Source organism: Pan paniscus, chromosome 20, assembly GCF_029289425.2.
Source record: "Pan paniscus chromosome 20, NHGRI_mPanPan1-v2.0_pri, whole genome shotgun sequence".
NCBI classification, from domain to species: Eukaryota; Metazoa; Chordata; class Mammalia; order Primates; family Hominidae; genus Pan; species Pan paniscus.
This window is the reverse complement of record NC_073269.2, coordinates 51921518-51949115: the sequence shown is the minus strand read 5'-3', so window position 1 is coordinate 51949115 and position 27598 is coordinate 51921518. Positions and strand designations below refer to the sequence as shown.

General features: G+C 59.1%; 3 protein-coding genes across 27 annotated transcripts in view; 2 read left to right on the top strand and 1 right to left on the bottom strand.

The window, feature by feature from the left end:
* The first annotated feature begins 374 nt into the window (after positions 1 to 374).
* DMPK (DM1 protein kinase) lies at positions 375 to 13822 on the top strand. Of its 23 annotated transcripts, none has more exons than XM_063600419.1 (16): positions 979 to 1326; positions 3124 to 3182; positions 3636 to 3727; positions 3983 to 4066; positions 4146 to 4241; positions 4865 to 5013; positions 5286 to 5379; positions 5633 to 5839; positions 5916 to 6179; positions 8534 to 8619; positions 10831 to 10942; positions 11655 to 11812; positions 11912 to 12009; positions 12181 to 12227; positions 12521 to 12606; positions 12937 to 13822. In XM_063600419.1, exons 1-16 carry the CDS (start codon positions 1148 to 1150, stop codon positions 13094 to 13096), a joined length of 1971 nt encoding a protein of 656 aa, XP_063456489.1. In that variant the 5' UTR covers positions 979 to 1147; the 3' UTR covers positions 13097 to 13822. The 23 variants fall into 23 exon arrangements, with proteins under 23 accessions (XP_008968959.1, XP_008968960.2, XP_063456484.1 ...); XM_008970718.5 differs by having other exon boundaries at positions 12517 to 12606; XM_008970711.4 differs by lacking the exon at positions 3124 to 3182 and having other exon boundaries at positions 375 to 1326.
* Positions 13823 to 13908: 86 nt separating this feature from the next.
* On the top strand, positions 13909 to 18752 carry SIX5 (SIX homeobox 5). Its single transcript, XM_008970855.5, has 3 exons — positions 13909 to 15495; positions 16382 to 17187; positions 17427 to 18752. Exons 1-3 carry the CDS (start codon positions 14696 to 14698, stop codon positions 18035 to 18037), a joined length of 2217 nt encoding a protein of 738 aa, XP_008969103.3. The 5' UTR covers positions 13909 to 14695; the 3' UTR covers positions 18038 to 18752.
* A 236-nt stretch (positions 18753 to 18988) lies between these two features.
* MEIOSIN (meiosis initiator) overlaps positions 18989 to 27598 on the bottom strand; it is a 35830-nt gene continuing 27220 nt past the window's right edge. For all 3 annotated transcript variants that reach the window (XM_055103754.2, XM_055103755.2, XM_034944634.3), the window contains 8 exons: positions 27410 to 27518; positions 26265 to 26365; positions 24495 to 24650; positions 24038 to 24114; positions 21671 to 21877; positions 21355 to 21599; positions 20110 to 20199; positions 18989 to 19566 (listed from right to left, as the gene is read on the bottom strand). In XM_055103754.2, the coding sequence (XP_054959729.1) occupies positions 19419 to 19566; positions 20110 to 20199; positions 21355 to 21599; positions 21671 to 21877; positions 24038 to 24114; positions 24495 to 24650; positions 26265 to 26365; positions 27410 to 27518 (1133 nt within the window). In that variant the 3' untranslated portion in view covers positions 18989 to 19418. The remainder of the gene's footprint in view (positions 19567 to 20109; positions 20200 to 21354; positions 21600 to 21670; positions 21878 to 24037; positions 24115 to 24494; positions 24651 to 26264; positions 26366 to 27409; positions 27519 to 27598) is intronic.

The following is a 27598-nucleotide window of genomic DNA, read 5'->3' as shown; positions in this document are numbered from 1 at the left end:
GCTGCAGCAGGACCCTCTTGGGGAGAAGAGCATCCTGCCCGCAGCCAGGGCCCCTCATCAAAGTCCTCGGTGTTTTTTAAATTATCAGAACTGCCCAGGACCACGTTTCCCAGGCCCTGCCCAGCTGGGACTCCTCGGTCCTTGCCTCCTAGTTTCTCAGGCCTGGCCCTCCCAAGGCCCAGGCACCCCAGGCCGGTTGGAGGCCCCGACTTCACTCTGAAGAACCGTCCACCCTGGAAAGAAGAGCTCAGATTCCTCTTGGCTCTCGGAGCCGCAGGGAGTGTGTCTTCCCGCGCCACCCTCCACCCCCCGAAATGTTTCTGTTTCTAATCCCAGCCTGGGCAGGAATGTGGCTCCCCGGCCAGGGGCCAAGGAGCTATTTTGGGGTCTCGTTTGCCCGGGGAGGGCTTGGCTCCACCACTTTCCTCCCCCAGCCTTTGGGCAGCAGGTCACCCCTGTTCAGGCTCTGAGGGTGCCCCCTCCTGGTCCTCTCCTCACCACCCCTTCCCCACCTCCTGGAAAAAAAAAAAAAAAAAAAAAAAGCCGGTATAAAGCAGAGAGCCTGAGGGCTAAATTTAACTGTCCGAGTCGGAATCCATCTCTGAGTCACCCAAGAAGCTGCCCTGGCCTCCCGCCCCCTTCCCAGGCCTCAACCCCTTTCTCCCACCCAGCCCCAGCCCCCAGCCCTCACCCCCTAGCCCCCAGTTCTGGAGCTTGTCGGGAGCAAGGGGGTGGTTGCTACTGGGTCACTCAGCCTCAATTGGCCCTGTTTCAGCAATGGGCAGGTTCCTCTTGGAATTCATCACACCTGTGGCTTCCTCTGTGCTCTACCTTTTTATTGGGGTGACAGTGTGACAGCTGAGATTCTCCATCCATTCCCCCTACTCTAGCACTGAAGGGTTCTGAAGGGCCCTGGAAGGAGGGAGCTTGGGGGGCTGGCTTGTGAGGGGTTAAGGCTGGGAGGCGGGAGGGGGGCTGGACCAAGGGGTGGGGAGAAGGGGAGGAGGCCTCGGCAGAGAGAAGTGGCCAGAGAGGCCCAGGGGACAGCCAGGGACAGGCAGACATGCAGCCAGGGCTCCAGGGCCTGGACAGGGGCTGCCAGGCCCTGTGACAGGAGGACCCCGAGCCCCCGGCCCGGGGAGGGGCCATGGTGCTGCCTGTCCAACATGTCAGCCGAGGTGCGGCTGAGGCGGCTCCAGCAGCTGGTGTTGGACCCGGGCTTCCTGGGGCTGGAGCCCCTGCTCGACCTTCTCCTGGGCGTCCACCAGGAGCTGGGCGCCTCCGAACTGGCCCAGGACAAGTACGTGGCCGACTTCTTGCAGTGGGGTGAGTGCCTACCCTCGGGGCTCCTGCAGATGGGGTGGGGGTGGGGCAGGAGACAGGTCTGGGCACAGAGGCCTGGCTGTTGGGGGGGCAGGATGGCAGGATGGGCATGGGGAGATCCTCCCATCCTGGGGCTCAGAGTGTGGACCTGGGCCCTGGGGCAACATTTCTCTGTCCTATGCCACCACCCTGGAGGGGCAGAGTAAGGTCAGCAGAGGCTAGGGTGGCTGTGACTCAGAGCCATGGCTTAGGAGTCACAGCAGGCTAGGCTGCCAACAGCCTCCCATGGCCTCTCTGCACCCCGCCTCAGGGTCAGGGTCAGGGTCATGCTGGGAGCTCCCTCTCCTAGGACCCTCCCCCCAAAAGTGGGCTCTATGGCCCTCTCCCCTGGTTTCCTGTGGCCTGGGGCAAGCCAGGAGGGCCAGCATGGGGCAGCTGCCAGGGGCGCAGCCGACAGGCAGGTGTTCGGCGCCAGCCTCTCCAGCTGCCCCAACAGGTGCCCAGGCGCTGGGAGGGCGGTGACTCACGCGGGCCCTGTGGGAGAACCAGCTTTGCAGACAGGCGCCACCAGTGCCCCCTCCTCTGCGATCCAGGAGGGACAACTTTGGGTTCTTCTGGGTGTGTCTCCTTCTTTTGTAGGTTCTGCACCCACCCCCACCCCCAGCCCCAAAGTCTCGGTTCCTATGAGCCGTGTGGGTCAGCCACCATTCCCACCACCCCGGGTCCCTGCGTCCTTTAGTTCTCCTGGCCCAGGGCCTCCGACCTTCCAGCTGTCCCACAAAACCCCTTCTTGCAAGGGCTTTCCAGGGCCTGGGGCCAGGGCTGGAAGGAGGATGCTTCCGCTTCTGCCAGCTGCCTTGTCTGCACACCTCCTCCCCAAGCCCAGGACTCGGGCTCACTGGTCACTGGTTTCTTTCATTCCCAGCACCCTGCCCGTCTGGCCCTCAGTGACTGGTGTTTGGTTTTTGGCCTGTGTGTAACAAACTGTGTGTGACACTTGTTTCCTGTTTCTCCACCTTCCCCTGCTTCCTCTTGTGTCCATCTCTTTCTGACCCAGGCCTGGTTCCTTTCCCTCCTCCTCCCATTTCACAGATGGGAAGGTGGAGGCCAAGAAGGGCCAGGCCATTCAGCCTCTGGAAAAACCTTCTCCCAACCTCCCACAGCCCCTAATGACTCTCCTGGCCTCCCTTTAGTAGAGGATGAAGTTGGGTTGGCAGGGTAAACTGAGACCGGGTGGGGTAGGGGTCTGGCGCTCCCGGGAGGAGCACTCCTTTTGTGGCCCGAGCTGCATCTCGCGGCCCCTCCCCTGCCAGGCCTGGGGCGGGGGAGGGGGCCAGGGTTCCTGCTGCCTTAAAAGGGCTCAATGTCTTGGCTCTCTCCTCCCTCCCCCGTCCTCACCCCTGGCTGGTTCGTCCCTGCTGGCCCACTCTCCCGGAACCCCCCGGAACCCCTCTCTTTCCTCCAGAACCCACTGTCTCCTCTCCTTCCCTCCCCTCCCATACCCATCCCTCTCTCCATCCTGCCTCCACTTCTTCCACCCCTGGGAGTCCAGGCCTCCCTGTCCCCACAGTCCCTGAGCCACAAGCCTCCACCCCAGCTGGTCCCCCACCCAGGCTGCCCAGTTTTAACATTCCTAGTCATAGGACCTTGACTTCTGAGAGGCCTGATTGTCATCTGTAAATAAGGGGTAGGACTAAAGCTCTCCTCCTGGAGGACTGAGAGATGGGCTGGACCGGAGCACTTGAGTCTGGGATATGTGACCATGCTGCCTTTGTCTCCCTGTCCTGTTCCTTCCCCCAGCCCCAAATCCAGGGTTTTCCAAAGTGTGGTTCAAGAACCACCTACATCTGAATCTAGAGGTACTGGATACAACCCCACGTCTGGGCCGTTACCCAGGACATTCTACATGAGAACGTGGGGGTGGGGCCCTGGCTGCACCTGAACTGTCACCTGGAGTCAGGGTGGAAGGTGGAAGAACTGGGTCTTATTTCCTTCTCCCCTTGTTCTTTAGGGTCTGTCCTTCTGCAGACTCCGTTACCCCACGCTAACCATCCTGCACACCCTTGGAGCCCTCTGGGCCAATGCCTTGTCCCGCAAAGGGCTTCTCAGGCATCTCACCTCTATGGGAGGGCAGTTTTGGCCCTCAGAACCTTACACGGTGTTTATGTGGGGAAGCCCCTGGGAAGCAGACAGTCCTAGGGTGAAGCTGAGAGGCAGAGAGAAGGGGAGACAGACAGAGGGTGGGGCTTTCCCCCTTGTCTCCAGTGCCCTTTCTGGTGACCCTCGGTTCTTTTCCCCCACCACCCCCCCAGCGGAGCCCATCGTGGTGAGGCTTAAGGAGGTCCGACTGCAGAGGGACGACTTCGAGATTCTGAAGGTGATCGGACGCGGAGCGTTCAGCGAGGTAAGCCGAACCGGGCGGGAGCCTGACTTGACTCGTGGTGGGCGGGGCATAGGGGTTGGGGCGGGGCCTTAGAAATTGATGAATGACCGAGCCTTAGAACCTAGGGCTGGGCTGGAGGCGGGGCTTGGGACCAATGGGCGTGGTGTGGCAGGTGGGGCGGGGCCACGGCTGGGTGCAGAAGCGGGTGGAGTTGGGTCTGGGCGAGCCCTTTTGTTTTCCCGCCGTCTCCACTCTGTCTCACTATCTCGACCTCAGGTAGCGGTAGTGAAGATGAAGCAGACGGGCCAGGTGTATGCCATGAAGATCATGAACAAGTGGGACATGCTGAAGAGGGGCGAGGTGAGGGGCTGGGTGGACGTGGGGGGCTTTGAGGATCCGCGCCCCGTCTCCGGCTGCAGCTCCTCCGGGTGCCCTGCAGGTGTCGTGCTTCCGTGAGGAGAGGGACGTGTTGGTGAATGGGGACCGGCGGTGGATCACGCAGCTGCACTTCGCCTTCCAGGATGAGAACTACCTGGTGAGCTCCGGGCCGGGGTGACTAGGAAGAGGGACAAGAGCCCGTGCTGTCACTGGACGAGGAGGTGGGGAGAGGAAGCTCTAGGATTGGGGGTGCTGCCCGGAAACGTCTGTGGGAAAGTCTGTGTGCGGTAAGAGGGTGTGTCAGGTGGATGAGGGGCCTTCCCTATCTGAGACGGGGATGGTGTCCTTCACTGCCCGTTTCTGGGGTGATCTGGGGGACTCTTATAAAGATGTCTCTGTTGCGGGGGGTCTCTTACCTGGAATGGGATAGGTCTTCAGGAATTCTAACGGGGCCACTGCCTAGGGAAGGAGTGTCTGGGACCTATTCTCTGGGTGTTGGGTGGCCTCTGGGTTCTCTTTCCCAGAACATCTCAGGGGGAGTGAATCTGCCCAGTGACATCCCAGGAAAGTTTTTTTGTTTGTGTTTTTTTTTGAGGGGCAGGGGGCGGGGGCTGCAGGTGGTCTCTGATTTGGCCCGGCAGATCTCTATGGTTATCTCTGGGCTGGGGCTGCAGGTCTCTGCCCAAGGATGGGGTGTCTCTGGGAGGGGTTGTCCCGGCCATCCGTGATGGATCAGGGCCTCAGGGGACTACCAACCACCCATGACGAACCCCTTCTCAGTACCTGGTCATGGAGTATTACGTGGGCGGGGACCTGCTGACACTGCTGAGCAAGTTTGGGGAGCGGATTCCAGCCGAGATGGCGCGCTTCTACCTGGCGGAGATTGTCATGGCCATAGACTCGGTGCACCGGCTTGGCTACGTGCACAGGTGAGCGCAGCATGGCCGAGGGGATAGCAAACTTGTTCCCTGGCCGGGTTCTTGGAAGGTCAGAGCCCAGAGAGGCCAGGGCCTAGAGAGGGACCTTCTTGGTTGGGGCCCACCGGGGGGTGCCTGGGAGTAGGGTCCAGAACTGTAGAAGCCCTACAGGGGTGGAACCTGAGGAAGTGGGGTCCCAGGTGGCACTGCCCAGAGGGGCGGAGCCTGGTGGGACCACAGAAGGGAGGTTCATTTATCCCACCCTTCTCTTTTCCTCGGTGCAGGGACATCAAACCCGACAACATCCTGCTGGACCGCTGTGGCCACATCCGCCTGGCCGACTTCGGCTCTTGCCTCAAGCTGCGGGCAGATGGAACGGTGAGCCAGTGCCCTGGCCACAGAGCAACTGGGGCTGCTGATGAGGGATGGAAGGCACAGAGTGTGGGAGCGGGACTGGATTTGGAGGGGAAAAGAGGTGGTGTGACCCAGGCCTAAGTGTGCATCTGTGTGGCGGAGTATTAGACCAGGCAGAGGGAGGGGCTAAGCATTTGGGGAGTGGTTGGAAGGAGGGCCCAGAGCTGGTGGGCCCAGAGGGGTGGGCCCAAGCCTCGCTCTGCTCCTTTTGGTCCAGGTGCGGTCGCTGGTGGCTGTGGGCACCCCAGACTACCTGTCCCCCGAGATCCTGCAGGCTGTGGGCGGTGGGCCTGGGACAGGCAGCTACGGGCCCGAGTGTGACTGGTGGGCGCTGGGTGTATTCGCCTATGAAATGTTCTATGGGCAGACGCCCTTCTACGCGGATTCCACGGCGGAGACCTATGGCAAGATCGTCCACTACAAGGTGAGCACGGCCCCAGGGAGACCTGGCCTCTCCCGGTAGGCGCTCCCAGGCTATCGCCTCCTTTCCCTCTGAGCAGGAGCACCTCTCTCTGCCGCTGGTGGACGAAGGGGTCCCTGAGGAGGCTCGAGACTTCATTCAGCGGTTGCTGTGTCCCCCGGAGACACGGCTGGGCCGGGGTGGAGCAGGCGACTTCCGGACACATCCCTTCTTCTTTGGCCTCGACTGGGATGGTCTCCGGGACAGCGTGCCCCCCTTTACACCGGATTTCGAAGGTGCCACCGACACATGCAACTTCGACTTGGTGGAGGACGGGCTCACTGCCATGGTGAGCGGGGGCGGGGTAGGTACCTGTGGCCCCTGCTCGGCTGCGGGAACCTCCCCATGCTCCCTCCATAAAGTTGGAGTAAGGACAGTGCCTACCTTCTGGGGTCCTGAATCACTCATTCCCCCAGAGCACCTGCTCTGTGCCCATCTAGTACTGAGGACCCAGCAGTGACCTAGACTTACAGTCCAGGGGGGAAACACAGAGCAGTCTTCAGACAGTAAGGCCCCAGAGTGATCAGGGCTGAAACAATGGAGTGCAGGGGGTGGGGGACTCCTGACTCAGCAAGGAAGGTCCTGGAGGGCTTTCTGGAGTGGGGAGCTATCTGAGCTGAGACTTGGAGGGATGAGAAGCAGGAGAGGACTCCTCCTCCCTTAGGCCGTCTCTCTTCACCGTGTAACAAGCTGTCATGGCATGCTTGCTCGGCTCTGGGTGCCCTTTTGCTGAACAATGCTGGGGATCCAGCACTGACCAGATGAGCTCTGGTCCCTGCCCTCATCCACTTGCAGTCTAGAGAATTAGAGAATTATGGAGAGTGTGGCAGGTGCCCTGAAGGGAAGCAACAGGATACAAGAAAAAATGATGGGGCCAGGCACGGTGGCTCATGCCTGTAACCCCAGCAATTTGGGAGGCCGAAGTGGGTGGATTGCTTGAGCCCAGGAGTTCGAGACCAGCCTGGGCAATGTGGTGAGACCCCCGTCTCTACAAAAATGTTTTAAAAATTGGTTGGGCGTGGTGGCCCATGCCTGTATACTCAGCTACTAGGGAGGCCGACGTGGGCTTGAGCCCAGGAGGTCAAGGCTGCAGTGAGCTGTGATTGTGCCACTGCACTCCAGCCTGGGCAACGGAGAGAGACTCTGTCTCAAAAATAAGATAAATTGAAATTAAAAAATAGGCTGGGCTGGCTGGGCGTGGTGGCTCACGCTTGTAATCTCAGCACTTTGGGAGGCCGAGGCGGGTGGATCACGAGGTCAGGAGATCGAGACCATCCTGGCTAACACGGTGAAACCCCATCTCTCCTAAAAATACAAAAAATAAGCCAGGCATGGTGGCAGGCGCCTGTAGTCCCAGCTACTCAGGAGGCTGAGGCAGGAGAATGGCGTGAACCCGGGAGGCGGAGTTTGCAGTGAGCCGAGATCGTGCCACTGCACTCCAGCCTGGGCGACAGAGCGAGACTCTGTCTCAAAAAAAAAAAAAAAAAAAAAAAAAAAAAAAAAAAAAATATATATATATATATATATATATATATATATATATATATATATATATATATATATGCTGGACCGTGGCCGGGCGCTGTGGCTCATGCCTGTAATCCCAGCACTTTGGGAGTCCAAGGCCGGTGGGTCATGAGATCAGGAGTTTTGAGACTAGCCTGGCCAACACGGTGAAACCCCGTCTCTACTAAAAATACAAGAAAATTAGCTGGGTGTGGTCGCGGGTGCCTGTAATCCCAGCTACTGGGGAAGCTGAGGCAGGAGAATTGCTTGAACCTGGGAGGCAGAGTTTGCAGTGAGCCAAGATCATGCCACTGCACTCCAGTCTGGGTGACAGAGTGAGACGCTGTCTCAAAAAAAAAAAAAAAAAAAGGGTTGGGCAAGGTGGTTCACGCCTGTAATCCCAGAACTTTGGGAGGCTGAGGCAGGCAGATCACTGGAAGTCAGGAGTTCAAGACCAGCCTGGCCAACATGGTGAAACCCTGTGTCTACTAAAAATACAAAATTTAGCCAGGCTTGGTGGCGTATGCCTGTAATGCCAGCATCTCAGGAGGCTGAGGCAGGAGAATCGCTTGATTGAACCTGGGAGGCAGAGTTTGCAGTGGGCCGGGGTCGTGCCACTGCACTCTAGGCTGGGAGACAGCAAGACTCCATCTAAAAAAAAAAACAGAACTGGGCTGGGCACAGTGGCTTATATTTGTAATCCCAGCACTTTGGGAGGCTGAGGTTGGAGGACTGCTTGAGCCCAGAGTTTGGGACTATAACAGCTGAGGTAGGCGGATCACTTGAGGTCAGGAGATGGAGACCAGCCTGGCCAGCGTGGCGAAACCCCGTCTCTACCAAAAATATAAAAAATTAGCCAGGCGTGGTAGAGGGCACCTGTAATCTCAGCTACTCAGGAGGCTGAGGCAGGAGAATCGCCTGAACCTGGGAGGCGGAGGTTGCAGTGAGCTGAGATTGCACCACTGCACTCCAGCCTGGGTAACAGAGCGAGACTCCGTATCAAAGAAAAAGAAAAAAGAAAAAATGCTGGAGGGGCCACTTTAGATAAGCCCTGAGTTGGGGCTGGTTTGGGGGGAACATGTAAGCCAAGATCAAAAAGCAGTGAGGGGCCCGCCCTGACGACTGCTGCTCACATCTGTGTGTCTTGCGCAGGAGACACTGTCGGACATTCGGGAAGGTGCGCCGCTAGGGGTCCACCTGCCTTTCGTGGGCTACTCCTACTCCTGCATGGCCCTCAGGTAAGCACTGCCCTGGACGGCCTCCAGGGGCCACGAGGCTGCTTGAGCTTCCTGGGTCCTGCTCCTTGGCAGCCAATGGAGTTGCAGGATCAGTCTTGGAACCTTACTGTTTTGGGACCAAAGACTCCTAAAAGGCCAGAGTTGGAGGACCTTAAATTTTCAGATCTATGTACTTCAAAATGTTAGATTGAATTTTAAAACCTCAGAGTCACAGACTGGGCTTCCCAGAATCTTGTAACCATTAACTTTTACTTCTGTAGTACACAGAGCCACAGGACTTCAGAACTTGGAAAATATAAAGTTTAGACTTTTACAATCAGTTGTAAAAGAATGCAAATTCTTTGAATCAGCCATATAACAATAAGGCCATTTAAAAGTATTAATTTAGGCGGGCCGCGGTGGCTCACTCCTGTAATCCTAGCACTTTGGGAGGCCAAGGCAGGTGGATCACGAGGTCAGGAGATCGAGACCATCCTGGCTAACACGGTGAAACCCCGTCTCTACTAAAAATACAAAAAAATTAGCCGGGCGTGGTGGCGGGCGCCTGCGGTCCCAGCTACTCAGGAGGCGAGGCAGGAGAATGGCATGAACCCGGGAGGCGGAGCTTGCAGTGAGCCGAGATCATGCCACTGCACTCCAGCCTGGGCGACAGAGCAAGACTCCATCTCAAAAAAAAAAAAAGTATTTATTTAGGCCGGGTGTGGTGGCTCACGCCTGTAATTCCAGTGCTTTGGGAGGATGAGGTGGGTGGATCACCTGAGGTCAGGAGTTCGAGACCAGCCTGACCAACATGGAGAAACCTCATCTCTACTAAAAAACAAAATTAGCCAGGCGTGGTGGCATATACCTGTAATCCCAGCTACTCAGGAGGCTGAGGCAGGAGAATCAGAACCCAGGAGGGGGAGGTTGTGGTGAGCTGAGATCGTGCCATTGCATTCCAGCCTGGGCAACAAGAGTGAAACTTCATCTCAAAAAAAAAAAAAAAGTACTAATTTACAGGCTGGGCATGGTGGCTCATGCTTGGAATCCCAGCACTTTGGGAGGCTGAAGTGGACGGATTGCTTCAGCCCAGGAGTTCAAGACCAGCCTGGGCAACATAATGAGACCCCGTCTCTACAAAAAATTGAAAAAATTGTGCCAGGCATGGTGGTCTGTGCCTGCAGTCCTAGCTACTCAGGAGTCTGAAGTAGGAGAATCACTTGAGCCTGGAGTTTGAGGCTTCAGTGAGCCATGATAGATTCCAGCCTAGGCAACAAAGTGAGACCTGGTCTCAACAAAAGTATTAATTACACAAATAATGCATTGCTTATCACAAGTAAATTAGAAAATACAGATAAGGAAAAGGAAGTTGATATCTCGTGAGCTCACCAGATGGCAGTGGTCCCTGGCTCACACGTGTACTGACACATGTTTAAATACTGGAGAACAGGTGTTTTTTTGGTTTGTTTTTTTCCCCTTCCTCATGCTACTTTGTCTAAGAGAACAGTTGGTTTTCTAATCAGCTTTTATTACTGGACAACATTACACATACTATACCTTATCATTAATGAACTCCAGCTTGATTCTGAACTGCTGCGGGGCCTGAACGGTGGGTCAGGATTGAACCCATCCTCTATTAGAACCCAGGCGCATGTCCAGGATAGCTAGGTCCTGAGCCGTGTTCCCACAGGAGGGACTGCTGGGTTGGAGGGGACAGCCACTTCATACCCCAGGGAGGAGCTGTCCCCTTCCCACAGCTGAGTGGGGTGTGCTGACCTCAAGTTGCCATCTTGGGGTCCCATGCCCAGTCTTAGGACCACATCTGTGGAGGTGGCCAGAGCCAAGCAGTCTCCCCATCAGGTCGGCCTCCCTGTCCTGAGGCCCTGAGAAGAGGGGTCTGCAGAGGTCACATGTCAAGGGAGGAGATGAGCTGACCCTAGAACATGGGGGTCTGGACCCCAAGTCCCTGCAGAAGGTTTAGAAAGAGCAGCTCCCAGGGGCCCAAGGCCAGGAGAGGGGCAGGGCTTTTCCTAAGCAGAGGAGGGGCTATTGGCCTACCTGGGACTCTGTTCTCTTCGCTCTGCTGCTCCCCTTCCTCAAATCAGGAGGTCTTGGAAGCAGCTGCCCCTACCCACAGGCCAGAAGTTCTGGTTCTCCACCAGAGAATCAGCATTCTGTCTCCCTCCCCACTCCCTCCTCCTCTCCCCCCCCACTCCCTCCTCCTCTCCCCAGGGACAGTGAGGTCCCAGGCCCCACACCCATGGAACTGGAGGCCGAGCAGCTGCTTGAGCCACACGTGCAAGCGCCCAGCCTGGAGCCCTCGGTGTCCCCACAGGATGAAACAGTAAGTTGGTGGAGGGGAGGGGGTCCGTCAGGGACAATTGGGAGAGAAAAGGTGAGGGCTTCCCGGGTGGCGTGCACTGTAGAGCCCTCTAGGGACTTCCTGAACAGAAGCAGACAGAAACCACGGAGAGACGAGGTTACTTCAGACATGGGATGGTCTCTGTAGTTACAGTGGGGCATTAAGTAAGGGTGTGTGTGTTGCTGGGGATCTGAGAAGTTGATCTTTGAGCTGAGCGCTCGTGAAGGAGAAACCAGCCATGGAAGGAAAGGTGCCAGGTGGTCAGGCGAGAGCCTCAAGGGCAAAGGCCTTGGGCAGGTGGGAATCCTGATTTGTTCCTGAAAGGTAGTTTGGCTGAATCATTCCTGAGAAGGCTGGAGAGGCCAGCAGGAAACAAAACCCAGCAAGGCCTTTTGTCGTGAGGGCATTAGGGAGCTGGAGGGATTTTGAGCAGCAGAGGGACATAGGTTGTGTTAGTGTTTGAGCACCAGCCCTCTGGTCCCTGTGTAGATTTAGAGGACCAGACTCAGGGATGGGGCTGAGGGAGGTAGGGAAGGGAGGGGGCTTGGATCATTGCAGGAGCTATGGGGATTCCAGAAATTTTGAGGGGACGGAGGAGTAGGGGATAAACAAGGATTCCTAGCCTGGAACCAGTGCCCAAGTCCTGAGTCTTCCAGGAGCCACAGGCAGCCTTAAGCCTGGTCCCCATACACAGGCTGAAGTGGCAGTTCCAGCGGCTGTCCCTGCGGCAGAGGCTGAGGCCGAGGTGACGCTGCGGGAGCTCCAGGAAGCCCTGGAGGAGGAGGTGCTCACCCGGCAGAGCCTGAGCCGGGAGATGGAGGCCATCCGCACGGACAACCAGAACTTCGCCAGGTCGGGATCGGGGCCGGGGCCGGGGTGCGGGCCGGTGGCAACCCTTGGCAGCCCCTCTCGTCCGGCCCGGACGGACTCACCGTCCTTACCTCCCCACAGTCAACTACGCGAGGCAGAGGCTCGGAACCGGGACCTAGAGGCACACGTCCGGCAGCTGCAGGAGCGGATGGAGTTGCTGCAGGCAGAGGGAGCCACAGGTGAGTACCTCATGTGTCCCCTTCCCCGGAGGACCGGGAGGAGGTGGGCCGTCTGCTCCGCGGGGCGTGTATAGACACCTGGAGGAGGGAAGGGACCCACGCTGGGGCACGCCGCGCCACCGCCCTCCTTCGCCCCTCCACGCGCCCTATGCCTCTTTCTTCTCCTTCCAGCTGTCACGGGGGTCCCCAGTCCCCGGGCCACGGATCCACCTTCCCATGTAAGACCCCTCTCTTTCCCCTGCCTCAGACCTGCTGCCCATTCTGCAGATCCCCTCCCTGGCTCCTGGTCTCCCCGTCCAGATATAGGGCTCACCCTACGTCTTTGCGACTTTAGAGGGCAGAAGCCCTTTATTCAGCCCCAGATCTCCCTCCGTTCAGGCCTCACCAGATTCCCTCCGGGATCTCCCTAGATAACCTCCCCAACCTCGATTCCCCTCGCTGTCTCTCGCCCCACCGCTGAGGGCTGGGCTGGGCTCCGATCGGGTCACCTGTCCCTTCTCTCTCCAGCTAGATGGCCCCCCGGCCGTGGCTGTGGGCCAGTGCCCGCTGGTGGGGCCAGGCCCCATGCACCGCCGCCACCTGCTGCTCCCTGCCAGGGTACGTCCGGCTGCCCACGCCCCCCTCCGCCGTCGCGCCCCGCGCTCCACCCGCCCCGTGCCACCCGCTTAGCTGCGCATTTGCGGGGCTGGGCCCACGGCAGGAGGGCGGATCCTCGGGCAGCCAATCAACACAGGCCGCTAGGAAGCAGCCAATGACGAGTTCGGACGGGATTCGAGGCGTGCGAGTGGACTAACAACAGCTGTAGGCTGTTGGGGCGGGGGCGGGGCGCAGGGAAGAGTGCGGGCCCACCTATGGGCGTAGGCGGGGCGAGTCCCAGGAGCCAATCAGAGGCCCATGCCGGGTGTTGACCTCGCCCTCTCCCCGCAGGTCCCTAGGCCTGGCCTATCGGAGGCGCTTTCCCTGCTCCTGTTCGCCGTTGTTCTGTCTCGTGCCGCCGCCATGGGCTGCATTGGGTTGGTGGCCCACGCCGGCCAACTCACCGCAGTCTGGCGCCGCCCAGGAGCCGCCCGCGCTCCCTGAACCCTAGAACTGTCTTCGACTCCGGGGCCCCGTTGGAAGACTGAGCGCCCGGGGCACGGCACAGAAGCCGCGCCCACCGCCTGCCAGTTCACACCGCTCCGAGCGTGGGTCTCCGCCCAGCTCCAGTCCTGTGATCCGGGCTCGCCCCCTAGCGGCCGGGGAGGGAGGGGCCGGGTCCGCGGCCGGCGAACGGGGTTCGAAGGGTCCTTGTAGCCGGGAATGCTGCTGCTGCTGCTGCTGCTGGTGGGGGGATCACAGACCATTTCTTTCTTTCGGCCAGGCTGAGGCCCTGACGTGGATGGGCAAACTGCAGGCCTGAGAAGGCAGCAAGCCAGGCCGTCCGTGTTCCATCCTCCACGCACCCCCACCTATCGTTGGTTTGCAAAGTGCAAAGCTTTCTTGTGCATGACGCCCTGCTCTGGGGAGCGTCTGGCGCGATCTCTGCCTGCTTACTCGGGAAATTTGCTTTTGCCAAACCCGCTTTTTCGGGGATCCCGCGCCCCCCTCCTCACTTGCGCTGCTCTCGGAGCCCCAGCCGGCTCCGCCCGCTTCGGCGGTTTGGATATTTATTGACCTCGTCCTCCGACTCGCTGACAGGCTACAGGACCCCCAACACCCCAATCCACGTTTTGGATGCACTGAGACCCCGACATTCCTCGGTATTTATTGTCTGTCCCCACCTAGGACCCCCACCCCCGACCCTCGCGAATAAAAGGCCCTCCATCTGCCCAAAGCTCTGGACTCCACAGTGTCCGCGGTTTGCGTTGTGGGCAGGAGGCTACGCAGCGGGCCAATCCGAAGGCGAGTGGAGGCGGCCGAAGGTCTGGGAGGAGCTAGCGGGATGCGAAGCGGCCGAATCAGGGTTGGGGGAGGAAAAGCCACGGGGCGGGGCTTTGGCGTCCGGCCAATAGGAGGGCGAGCGGGCCACCCGGAGGCACCGCCCCCGCCCAGCTGTGGCCCAGCTGTGCCACCGAGCGTCGAGAAGAGGGGGGCTGGGCTGGCAGCGCGCGCGGCCATCCTCCTTCCACTGCGCCTGCGCACGCCACGCGCATCCGCTCCTGGGACGCAAGCTCGAGAAAAGTTGCTGCAAACTTTCTAGCCCGTTCCCCGCCCCTCCTCCCGGCAAGACCCGCCCCCCCTGCGGAGCCGGGAATTCCGAGGGGCGGAGCGCAGGACGAGATGGGGAATGTGGGGGCCTGCAGAGGACCCTGGAGACGGAGGCGTGCAGGAGCTCAGTCTCGGGGCGGAGGCTTCGCGCCCTTAGCCCTCCTGGACGGCCCGTTACCTTCTGCGTTGTCCCGATGGGGAAACTGAGGCCCTGAGCCAGAAGCACACGCTGGGGGGAGGCAGAAAGGGCGGCCAGAGGCGGAGGGAAAACAAAGGGAGAATCACAGACAGACGGGAGGGGGACGGACACACACAAGGGGACAGAGACCCGAGTGGAGAGCTGGATCTCGCCTTCCCGGCGTGGGGCGCAGAGTCGGCCAGAAAGAAGATCGAGAAGAGCGGGGAGTGGGGGCGAAAAGGGGGGACAGGTGGGGGAGGGGGCTGGGGAAAGCCCGAGGGAGGAAGAGAAGGAGGGAGGAACTTCCCAAAGTTGCAAAACATGGCTACCTTGCCTGCGGAGCCGAGCGCGGGGCCGGCGGCTAGGGGGGAGGCGGTGGCGGCGGCGGCGACCGAAGAGGAGGAGGAGGAAGCGCGCCAGCTCTTACAGACTTTGCAGGCGGCCGAGGGTGAGGCGGCGGCGGCGGCCGGGGCCGGGGCGGGCGCAGCGGCTGCGGGAGCTGAGGGCCCGGGATCCCCGGGCGTCCCCGGGTCGCCCCCCGAGGCCGCTTCCGAACCGCCCACGGGCCTCCGCTTCTCGCCCGAGCAGGTGGCGTGCGTCTGCGAGGCGCTGCTCCAGGCGGGCCACGCCGGCCGCTTGAGCCGCTTCCTGGGCGCACTGCCCCCGGCCGAGCGCCTACGTGGCAGCGACCCGGTGTTGCGCGCGCGGGCCCTGGTGGCCTTCCAGCGGGGCGAGTACGCCGAGCTCTACCGGCTACTCGAGAGCCGCCCCTTCCCCGCCGCCCACCACGCCTTCCTGCAGGACCTCTACCTGCGCGCGCGCTACCATGAGGCCGAGCGGGCCCGCGGCCGCGCGCTGGGCGCAGTGGACAAGTATCGACTCCGCAAGAAGTTCCCGCTGCCCAAGACCATCTGGGACGGCGAGGAGACAGTCTACTGCTTCAAGGAGCGCTCCCGCGCAGCGCTCAAGGCCTGCTACCGCGGCAACCGCTACCCCACGCCGGACGAGAAGCGCCGCCTGGCCACACTCACCGGCCTGTCGCTCACGCAGGTCAGCAACTGGTTCAAGAACCGGCGACAGCGCGACCGGACCGGGGCCGGAGGCGGCGCGCCCTGCAAGAGGTGAGGGGCCTCGGGCGGCGCAAGTCCAGCTCTCCCGGGGACATCCCGTCCACCAGCCCTCTTCCCCCGTGCCCACTGCTGGGGCCGGCGCGCCGAGGTCCTCGGACATCTCCCGGGACCAGCTCACAATCTCAGGCGCCCGCGGGGCGCGGGGACTAAGTGTGGACGGGACAGGCACCCGCCCGGGCCCTCTCCCCGCACGCGTCTCCTCTTCCAGCGGCTCCATTCCGAGCTCCTTCCCAAATCCCATCGGTGTTGGGGAATCACACTGCGGGGGGCACTAGAGGGACTGAGGAAAAAGGACAGGGCCTGTGGCCACTCCACTCCGCGTAGGGGCTGTCTCCCAGCTCCCTTTCTTCACTGACCGTTACTCTTACCCACCCGCCCCCACACTCCCTCCGGGCCCGGACGGCGTGGTCCGTCTTCTGCCTTTGTTGTGAAACGTGAACCTTTCCCAGCTCCGGTTTCCCTGTAACCCAAACCCTTCTCCTCCCACCCTGAGCGCCGGCCTCTCCCTTCTCTGACGCCCTGCGGGGAGGGCACCGGGAACTGGGCTGGCGGCTGCTGCTCCCTCTCTCCAGGCCACTCGCCCGCTTTCCGCCCAACCAAGGAACTTTTAGGGCAACCTGGGAGCTCAACCTCTGGGGACCCGAGGCCGAGGTGGGGGAGAGCAAGGGCCTCTTCCCTCCCCAGCGCTTCTCTGCAGTGGTGTCCACGCAGGGCTTGCAAAAGGCCCTGGAGTTTGGAGTGGTCTCAGAGAGGCGTCATAACCCCTGGAATGATCCACCGAAACTTGGGCCAGGGAAAGGTGGGGGAGCAGCCGGCTGGCTATGCGGGAGGCCCCACAGGCTAAGGGACCCCAGCTGACAGCCATTTCTCCGGCCAGCGAGTCTGATGGGAATCCCACGACTGAGGACGAGTCCAGCCGAAGTCCTGAGGACCTGGAGAGAGGGGCGGCCCCAGTGTCCGCCGAGGCCGCTGCCCAGGGCTCCATATTCCTGGCAGGGACCGGCCCTCCCGCGCCTTGCCCGGCTTCCTCCTCCATCCTGGTGAATGGGAGCTTCCTGGCAGCCAGCGGCTCCCCAGCAGTGCTCCTCAACGGGGGCCCCGTCATCATCAACGGCCTGGCCCTGGGCGAGGCCTCCAGCCTGGGCCCGCTGCTGCTCACTGGGGGCGGGGGTGCCCCTCCACCGCAGCCCAGCCCTCAGGGGGCCAGCGAGGCCAAGACCTCTCTGGTCCTGGACCCTCAGACAGGGGAGGTGCGGCTGGAGGAGGCTCAGTCGGAGGCCCCTGAGACCAAAGGGGCCCAGGTGGCTGCTCCGGGACCAGCCCTTGGAGAGGAGGTCCTGGGGCCCCTGGCCCAAGTGGTGCCTGGCCCCCCGACGGCTGCCACCTTTCCTCTGCCCCCGGGGCCAGTGCCTGCTGTGGCTGCCCCACAAGTGGTACCGCTCTCCCCACCCCCGGGGTATCCCACGGGCCTGAGCCCCACCTCCCCACTATTGAACCTGCCCCAGGTAGTACCCACCTCACAGGTGGTGACCCTGCCCCAGGCTGTGGGGCCCCTGCAGCTGTTGGCAGCCGGGCCAGGCAGCCCTGTGAAGGTGGCAGCTGCAGCAGGCCCTGCCAACGTGCACCTCATCAACTCCGGGGTGGGCGTGACTGCCCTGCAGCTGCCTTCGGCCACTGCCCCAGGTACCCCCATCTCCCTCCCTCAGGCCTAGGTGAGAGCCGGGGAGGGGTGCAGTCATCTCGGAGAGGGAGGGGGCTGTCCCTGGGCTCCTGGAGGGCATCTCATCCCTGGCAAGTCCCAGTGCCCCAAGGCCCACCAGAAGGCTCCCTCCGCCCGCCCTCCAGCTGCGCAGTCTCCACTTCTCTCTGGCTTGGCCTGCTCTCCTGGCTCTCACCTGCGCTCGGTCCCTCTCTCCCCACAGGAAACTTCCTCCTGGCCAACCCTGTGTCTGGCAGCCCCATCGTGACGGGTGTGGCCGTGCAGCAGGGCAAGATCATCCTCACCGCCACCTTCCCCACCAGCATGCTCGTCTCCCAGGTCCTGCCGCCAGCCCCCGGCCTGGCCCTGCCACTGAAGCCAGAGACAGCCATCTCCGTGCCTGAGGGAGGCCTCCCGGTGGCCCCCAGCCCTGCTCTCCCAGAGGCTCACGCCCTAGGCACCCTTTCTGCGCAGCAGCCACCCCCCGCCGCTGCTACCACCTCCAGCACCAGCCTGCCCTTCTCCCCTGACTCCCCTGGCCTCCTGCCCAACTTCCCGGCGCCCCCACCAGAGGGGCTGATGTTGTCACCCGCGGCCGTGCCTGTCTGGTCAGCAGGGCTGGAACTAAGCGCAGGAACAGAGGGGCTGCTGGAAGCGGAAAAGGGGCTGGGGACACAGGCCCCCCACACCGTGCTGAGGCTGCCAGACCCCGACCCTGAGGGGCTGCTCCTGGGGGCCACCGCAGGGGGTGAGGTTGACGAGGGGTTGGAAGCTGAGGCCAAGGTTCTGACCCAGCTCCAGTCGGTGCCTGTGGAGGAGCCCTTGGAACTGTGACCCAGTGTGGCCCCGTGGCCTCTCCCGACATTGGTGCTGAAGACGCAGGGACAGCAATGGGAGGGGGGAGCCCCAGAAATGCGGTTGCTGAAGACCCCAGTCGCCACATCCTTCTGCCTGGGTGGCCTCTCCAAGCCCTGGTGGTGCTGGGGGTTGTATCCCCGGCCACCTCCTGTCCAGGTCTCCATCCCCCTCTGGATGGGAGGCCTCTCTGTTACAGCCCTCCCCATGCTGTGCCCTGCCATATACGTGGGGGACTCAGGGTCCTGACTCAGGGGCCCTGCCCCCTCCACTTGGTACTAGCTGTAAGCGGAACACCCTGCCCCAGGGCCGGACTTCCAGCCCCCAGAGCCCTCTCCCTGTCACTCCCTGAAACACTATTAATAGCTCTGCCGATAGCTGGTGTTGTCACAACTGCCTGGAATCCGAAGGTGGAGGACAGGCAGCCCCGCGCCCCTGAGACTGGAGACCCTCCCCAGTGTGGCATTTCCTGCCAGGGGCGGGGGGTGGGGCAGCTGTGGGGAGGCGGGGGTCTTCCTTCACCAGCTCCCCTGGACTCAAGCCCTTGTCCTCATATCCGGCCCAGACCAAAGATTCCCTCATCCCTGGGGGCAGCCCTGCCGCTGTGTCTCCTTTGTATCCTAAATCTTTATTTTTCTAGGACATGTTATGCCTCCATTTTCAATTAAAATAAAGTTATCGGATTACACCACCACCAGGGGTCTGGGGTGCCTTCCAGTGTCTGTCCAAAGCAGCGCTGAACACAGAGCCCACCTCGAGACCTGGCCTTCCCATTGCTGCCTCCCGAGGGGAAGAGGGGTTTGCATTCAGATGCACAGAGTGGCTGGGGAGGGGGTGGCACTGAGGCCTCTTGCAAGCCACAGGCCTCCAGATGAGGGTGGATGGAGCACCCCAGCAGGGCAACAGGGGGACGCAGGAGGGCCTGCCCTTGTCTCTCTTGCTGGTAACAAAGGTTCCACTTGCTTTATTTTATTTAAAACAATAAATAGTCTAAAAATAGAACAGGAGAGGGAGAAGTAGGGTGAGGTGAGCATGAACAGGGTTGCAACCGAGTGGCTCTGGGGTGGGGAAGGGAAGGGGAGAAGGGTGGGTAAACTTCACCTTCCGACACCCCGCATTTCATTTTGGGTTTCCTTCCTAAGCCTGGGGGAGAATCAAGGCAGCTGTGGGTGACTCTGGTGCTCCAGGCAAATGTGCCCAGCAGTTGGGGCTAATCAGTGCCCCCCTCCCCAGTCCCATGGGACCTGCATTCTCAGGGGCTGGAGGCCCAGGAGGGATAAGTTCATCGATGGGTCCTGGCTTCCAGCAAGAGCCGCGGTTGCCATGAGGGGTGAGGGGAGCGAGGCGAGGGGCCGCCCTCTCACTGGAGGTGCGGGGGCAGCAGCAAGGCCTTCTCGGCCAGCAGCTGGTAGAAGGGCTTTGGCGTCTCCCAGTCCTCAGCCTCGCTGCTGGAGCCGTCCTGCTTCACGATGCGGTTGTGCTGGCGGCTGAACCTGCGAGCCTTGGTGCTGGGGAGACGGTGGCAGGATGGCCTGGCTTCCTCACTCGCCTCCCGGGCATCCCTGTACCACCCCCAATCCTGTGGCCCCGCAGGGGCCTGGGCCACCGTTTTAGCCTCTATTGGGCGAGCCTTGGGTCCACCACGTCCCAGTCTGTAAGATGGGACTCGGCCAAGGGCTCTGGGATGTGTTCAAAGTCAGGAGCCAGGGCAGGTGGCAGCTCCTTGAAGGTGGAGGGAACAGGATTCGGGGGAGTCGAGGTGGCCAAGCGACAGGAAAATCAGACCACGCCCCGAGAAAGTCGTGTGGCAGAGACAGCAAAAGAATTGAGGCAGGGGTCCATGTCTGGGCTCAGCTGTTCCCCAGCTTAGCTGTGGTGGGGTACCCCTACACCTGTGTCACCCCGAAGGGTTTCATAAGAAGGGGCAACACGCAAATTCCTCGGCCCAGTCTCCCATGCCATGACACCCAAGGCTCCAGAGACAGAGCAGGGTTCCGGGGTAGGGAGGCTCTTCCACCCCCCACCCACACCTTGGGGCCGGGGCCTCTCACCAGTATGGCCTCCGCTCCTGCTGGGTCATCACCCGCCACAGCTGGGCCAGCTCCTTGGTGGCAGCTGTGGAAGCGGTTCCAGGGCAGGATCTGGGAAAGGAAGGAGGAGGAGGTAAGGAGAGGTCTGCAGGACACCCTGACTGAGAACTCAGACCCTTCCTAGCCTTGTGGGTCTACAAGGCCTCCAAGACCACCCTCTGGAGCTGAGGAGGCAGAGGGAGCTGGACTCAGCGGCTGTTCACAAGGGGGCACCTGGTGTCCCAGGAGAGTGCAGGGGACCTGTGGGCACCGCTCCTGGCCCCCACATCTGGATCTTCCTGTAAAGGAACTAGCTCTTTTCCACTGTGGCTTGGGGGGGGCCTCCCCATCCCCTGGCTCCAGGCCTGGCAGTGACTGGTTCAGGGTTGGCACCGGATCTACCAAAGTCAGTCCCAAGGACTTTGCTTAAAACCTTAGAGACCTCTCCTCCTCCCGGGGTCGCTTGGGTGGGGGACAGGACCCGAGCCTGTGCCTCCTGGGGTGACCCCACCTGCCAGAGAATGAAGCCAGCCCGGAAGACAGAGGAACTGAGCGAAAAGGACAAAGATTCCAGACAGCCTGTGTGAGCCCTAAAACCAGCTATGTCTCAAGGCAGTCTATACCCACCCTTGTTTTCTAGGTTATATAAGCCAATTCATTTTCTTTTTTTGCTGGGCCTGATGGCTCACACCTGTAATCCCAGCAATTTGAGAGGCCGAGGCAGGCAGATCACTTGAGGTGAGGCATTCGAGACCAGCCTGGCCAACATGGTGAAATGCTGTCTCTACTAAAAATACAAAAATTAGCTGGTGGCGCGCCTGTTATCCCAGCTACTCAGGAGGCTGAGGCAGGAGAATCTGAGAGGCAGAGGTTGCAGTGATTTGAGCCTGGGAGGCAGACGTTGCAGTGAGCTGTGATTGTGCCACTGCACTACAGCCTGGGCAATAGAGTGAGACTCTGTCTCAAAAAACAAAACAAAACAAAAAAAAACTCCTTTTTTTCTGAAGTCTAAAGCCTGAATTGGGTTTCAGCGCTGACAATGGATGGACCCTGTCCAATACAATGGGGCCGGGTTCAGTTCTGGGGAAGAACTGTGGTCCACGAAGGGTTTGTGGGGTCTTGGAGGGGGAAAAAGTGTCAGAGAGTTGTGAGGAGCGGCATGGCCAGGCTGCAGGCAGAGAACGAAGCCAGGGCCTTCCCCAGGGCCAAAGACGACCCCCTACCCACCGGATGTACTGCTTCCGGTTCATCCTGCAGAACATGATGAAGCCGTTGACACACTTCTTCTTCATCTGGGGTGGGCAGGGGCCTTTCTTCTTCTCCTTGGGCTTCACGGGGGCCCTGGCTACTTGGCCCTTCGTGGCCTTTTTCTCAGCTGCCGGCAGGGGTGAGGCCAGCCGGGTGGGGGTCCATGTGGTGTCTTCGTCCTCTTCGCTGGAGCCCGGCGTGCCCACAGGGTTGGCCTGCATATCCTGGGGGAGGGAGAGGGTGGTGAGAGAGGAAGGAGGCCCTGCTGGCCCTGGCATGTGGCCGTGTCTCTCACCTCTCGCTGCTTCCACAGGGGCTCCGAGTCGCTGTCCTCCGAGCTGGAGCTGGAGCTGGAGCTGGAGCTGGAGCTGGAGCTGGAGCTGGAGCTGGATGGCGCCTTGCTGTTCCCGCTCAGCGAGAGGTAGCAGTGGTCCAGTGAGACTGAGGACCGGTGCAGGCTGTGGGACTCAGGAGGGTCTTTGGAGGCCTTGGAGGCTGTGTCCTGGGGCATGATGAGGGAGAAAGATGGGAGGGGAGACAAGTGGTGCCCCTTCATCCCCCCAGTACTGCTTTTCTAGGACATAACATGAGCATTAGCAGCAGCTCAGATTGACAGGGTGTGGTGGCTTACGCCTGTAACCCCAACACTCTGGGAGGCTGAGACAGGAGGACTGCTTGAGGCCAGGAGTTACAGACCAGCCTGGGCAACATAGAGAGACCTTGTTCTACAAAAAAAAAAAAAAAAAAAAAAATAGGCCAGGCGCAGTGGCTCATGCCTGTAATCTCAGCACTTTCGGAGGCTGAGGCAGGAGGATCACCTGAGGTCAGGAGTTCAAAACCAGCCTGGCCAACATGGCGAAACTCTGTCTAAAAATACTAAAAAATTAGCCAGGTATGTTGGTGGGCGCCTGTAGTCCCAGCTACTCTGGAGGCTGAGGCACAAGAATCGCTTAAATCCAGGAGGCGGAGGTTGCAGTGAGCCGAGATCGTACCACTGCACTCCAGCCTGGGTGACAGAGTGAGACTCTGTCTCAAAAAAAAAAAAGAAATTGAATTAAGTTAAATTTAAAAATAATTTAAAAAACCAGCTGGGCATGGTGGTGTGGGAGGGTCATTTGAGCCCAGGAGTTCAAGGCACTGATCTATGATGGTGACACTGCACTCCAGCCTGGGCAACAAAGCAAGACCCTGTCTTTCTTTCTTTCTTCCTTTCTTTTCTTTTTTTTCTTTTCTTTCTTTTTTTTTTTTTGAGACGGAGTCTTACTCTTGTCCCTCAGGCTGGAGTGCAATGGCACCATCTCGGCTCCATTCTCCACCTCTTGGGTTCGAGTGATTCTCCTGCCTCAGACTCCTGAGTAGCTGGGGTTACAAGTGCCCACCACCACGCCCAGCTAATTTTGTATTTTTAGTAGAGAGGGGGTTTCATCATATTGGTCAAGCTAGTTTCAAACTCCTGACCTCAGGTGATCTGCCCGCCTCAGCCTCCAAAAGTGCTAGAAGTATAGGCATGAGCCACCACGCCCGGCCACACCCTGATAATTTCTTTTTCTTTTTCTTTTTTGAGACTGGGTTTCGCTCTTGTTGCCCAGGCTGCAGTCCAACGGTGCCATCTTGGCTTACTGCAACCTCCGCCTCCCAGGTTTAAGCGATTCTTCTGCCTCATCCTCCTGAGTAGCTGGGATTACAAGCATGTACCACCACACCCGGCTAATTTTGTATTTTTAGTAGAGATAGTATTTCGCCATGATGGCCAGACTGGTTGGTCTCCAACTCCTGACCTCAGGTGATCTGCCCTCCTCGGCCTCCCAAAATAGTGGGATTACAGGCGTGAGCCACCATGCCCGGACACTTTTTGTATTTTTAGTAGAAATGGGGTTTCCCCATGTTGGCCAGGCTGGTCTTGAACTCCTGATCTCAGGTGATCCGCCTACGTCAGCCTCTCAAACTGCTGAGATTACAGGTGTGAGCCACCGCGCCCAGCTTAGTCTTTTGATTTCGATTTCCTTATCTGTAAAATGGGGCCACAGGAGACCCTGCTTCGTAGAGTAGTTGTAAAATGATGTGGGAAGCTGGGCACGGTGGCTCACACCTGTAATCTCAGCACTCTAGGAGGCCAAGGTGGGCGGATCACTCGAGGTCAGGAGTTCGAGACCAGCCTGGCCAACACGGTGAACCCCCGTCTCTACTAAAAATACACAATTAGCCGGGTGTGTTGACAGGCACCTGTAATCCCAGCTACTAGGGGGGCTGAGGCAGGAGAATTGTTTGAACCCGGGAGGCGGAGGTTACAGTGAGCCGAGATCGCACCACTGCACCCCAGCCTGGGCGACAACAGGGAAACTCAGTCTAAATAAAATAAAATAAAATAAATGAATAAAATGATGTGAGTTTTCTATGGGCACCTGGCAGCTTTTATCCTTTTTTATCCATTTTGTGCAATTCGTTCCACGTGCCCAGCACAGAGCCGGCATCTGGTGGCCACCAGTGAGCGCAGAGAGGGTCGGGGGGCGGTTTTAAGGATGAGGAGACGCATGAGTGGAAGGACAGATGGGTAGATGGTGGCTGAAAGGGTGAGGGAGTGGATGAGTGAATGAAGCCATGAGTGACGTGTGTGGAAAGACGGATGGATGTGTCTGTGGACAGAGGGGCAGAGGATGTCTACCTTTTCCTGTGGAGCCTCCTGCGTGTAGGCTGAAGGTGAAGACTCCAGATCTAAGCACACTTCTTCAAAGAAAGCCTCTAGGGAAGGAGACCAGAGGGGCAGCCAGAGTGGAAATGCTTCTCCCACACCGCCCAGCTTCAGCCACACCGTCCCTGCTAGCCGGAGTCCCCGTCTCTGGCGTTCTCCTTCAGGATCTCCCACTCTAGGTCCAAATCCCGCTCACAGCCCACTCCCCTGGGTCACCTCCAACACACAGAGTGAGCTCAAGTCCTGCTATGGGCTTCTAAAGCCACCCATGCACCACACCAGCCTGTGGCTGCTCCCCCACTAGGCCGTGGGCTCCTTGAGGCAGGGCCAGGGCAGGATTCACCCCGGGCACCCAGGAAGGCCCAGCGCAGGCCTGGGCACCATATGTTTCCCGAATGAACTAAGCATCAGGGCCAGGCCTGGGCCTCACCTTGGGTCAGGTACTCCATGTCATCCTCCAAGATCTCGTCTGGCAGCAGTTTCCCTGGGGAGCTGAAAAGGCTAGGGCTGAGCCCGAGGATCTCACTTGGGTGGCCTGTTCCACTCCAGACATCAATCTGGGGAGGCCCCAGGAACAGTGGGCTCCCTGGAAAGGAAACAGCAGACTCAGGGGTGTGGCCAGAGATCACCCTCTGCCCTAGCACAGCAGCTGGCATTGAGGAGATAGTGCCTGATGCTACGGAAAGCGAATCTCAGTTTCTCATTTTGAATTCTTGATCAGAGAAATGAAGAGGCAGCCGGCTGCGATGGCTCACGCTTGTAACCCAGCACTTTGGGAGGCCAAGGTGGGCGGATCATTTGAGATCAGGAGTTCAAGACCAGCCTGGCTAACATGGTGAAACCCTGTCTCTACTAAAAAATACAAAACTTAGCTGGGGGTAGTGGCACGTGCCTGTAATCTCAGTTACTCAGGAGGCTGAGGAAGGAGAATCACCTGAACCCAGGAGCAGAGGTTGCAGTGAGCCGAGATCGTGCCACTGCACTCCAGCCTGGGTGACAGAGTGAGACCCTGTCTCAAAATTAAAAAAAAAGAAGAAGAAGAAGAAGAAGAAATGAAGCAAAATGATGTTTGGCATTATGTCAGGGATGGCCAAAAAAAAGAGAAAAATCAATATCATAATGTGCAAAATCCCATAGGCTGATTATAACTACCTGCAGCTCTGCAACAAGAAAGATTCTGAGGTCAGATGCAGGGGCTCACGCCTATAATCCCAGCGCTTTGGGAGGCCGAGGCAGGTGGATCACCTGAGGTCAGGAGTTCGAGACCAGCCTGGCCAACACGGTGAAACCGTGTCTCTACTAAAAATATAAAAATTTGCTAGGCGTGGTGGTGCACACCTGTAATCCCAGCTACTCAGAGGCTGACACAGAATCACCTGATCCCGGGAGGCAGAAGTTGCAGTGAACTGAGATAGTGCCACTGCACTCTAGCCTGGGAGACAAGAGTGAAACTCCGTCTCAAAAAAAAAAAAAAATGGATTCTGAGGTTGGGAGCAGGGGCACGTGCCTGTAATCCCAGCACTTTGAGAAGCTGAGGCAGGACGATCCCTTGAGTCCAGGAATTGGAGGCCTCAGTGAGCTGTGATTGCGCCACTGCACTCCAGCCTCAGGGCGAGAACTTGTCTCAAAAGAAAAAACAAAACAAAAACACAAAAAGAGTTCGGAGGGGTGGCTCACGCCTGTAATCCCAACACTTTGGGAGGCTGAGGCGGGCAGATCACCGTAGGTCAGGAGTTTGAGACCAGCCTGGCCAACATGGTAAAACCCCATCTCTACTAAAAATACAGAAATTAGCTGGGCATGGTGGTGGGCACCTGTAATCCCAGCTACTCGGGAGGCTGAGGCAGGAGAATCACTTGAACCCAGCAGACAGAGGTTGAAGTGAGCTGAGACTGCGCCACTGTACTCCAGCTCGGATGACAGAGTGAAACCCTATCTCAAAAAAGAAAACAAACAAACCAAAAAGACCCAGAATGATTCTGAGGCAGTGTCTGGGCTCAAGGAAAGAGTGGTGATTGATTATCAAGTCTCCATGGCAGCGGTGGTAGAGAGCTGGCAGGTGCACTGTGTGTTTGCCTTCCCTGTGCTTAGGGGATCTCCATTCCCTTTCCCGCCTCCTCTCTTCCATAGACATCCTCACACTGAAAGTATGGGAAGGCCCACACCAGCCTACAAGGAGGAGAGACAGAGTTGCAGTCACCTTGGGGGCTGTTCTCTGGGGTCCAGGCAGGGAGCCAAGGGTCAGCGTCTAGGGACCCTTTGTCCACATCCTCGCTGGAATCATAGAACACCAGCTTCTGCCTGCAAGAGGTGGAGTTTCAGAGTCAGACTCACAGACTCTGGGCTAGAAACTGCTATGGGGCCCCTTTGGCACTCTGCACTGGCCCCTGGGGGAGTGCTGGGGGTGTAAAGCTCAGTCAGTCGAGGCTCCCATCCTCAGGGAGCTTACAGTCTCATGAGGATAGCCCAGCCCGTAAGCAGTGCTGTGACCGAGGGCACTGGAGGATGATGAGCCAGTGGAGAGCAGTGGGCTCAGCCTGAGGGATGGGCAGTTTTCCAGGGGCACAGGGAAGCAGGCTATCCAGGAAGAAGTACTGGAATGTGAGAAGCTCAGAGGGGCTGGTGCAGGGCTTCTGGGGAATGGCGAATGTGTGGCGGTGTGAAGTATAAGAGTCATGGGTGAAGGGCAGGAGAGAGGGCTGACGAGGTGAGTTGGGGGCCACTGAAGGTCTCAAAGGCCAGGTGAAATATCCGGGCCGGGTGCAGTGGCCCATACCTATAATCCCAGCAACATAGGGGGACCTCATTTCTACAAAAAATAAACATAAAAAAAATTAGCTGGGTGTGGTGGTGTGCACCTGTGGTCCCAGCTACTCAGGAAGCTGAGGCAGGAGGACTGGTTGAGCCCTGAAGGTTGAGGCGGCAGTGACCTATCATTGTGCCACTGCTCTCTGGCCTGGGCGACAGAGTGAGACCCTGTCTCAAACAAACAAACAAACAAACAAAAAAATTGGACTCTATGCTGCAGGCACTGAGGAAGGGCTTTAAGCCACAAACTCCGTGGTCAAGGTCTCTGTGTTGGAAAAGCCATGTGGTCACATGAGGATGGGATGGAGGGGCAACAGGTGAGGCAAAGAGACTGGTGAGGAAGCTGTGACCATGTCTGGGAAATGGGAAGTCAGGCTTTCCTGCGAGCTCACAATGGCAGACACAAAGCTGGGCCTCCATTGGTGCTCAAGGGGCACCCGCAGAGGATGTGACTTGGCCTGTCTTCCCACTACCCCTCACCCACGCCAGACCAAACCCCTCAGCACCACTCACTCAGTGCCCTGGGGACGCCCTTACCTGGGATGGGGCTGGGTCTTGTTGAGAAAATGGATCCTCGCCACATCTTCCTGAGCCAGGAGCGCAGGGAAAGGCGCGTCATCCTGGACACTGCCCTGGCACCAGCAGCCTAAGGGGCAGATCAGGATGACCATGCCTGGGGACTGGACCAAATTCCAGGAAGCCCAGAAGCAGGGGACAAAGGGGTGC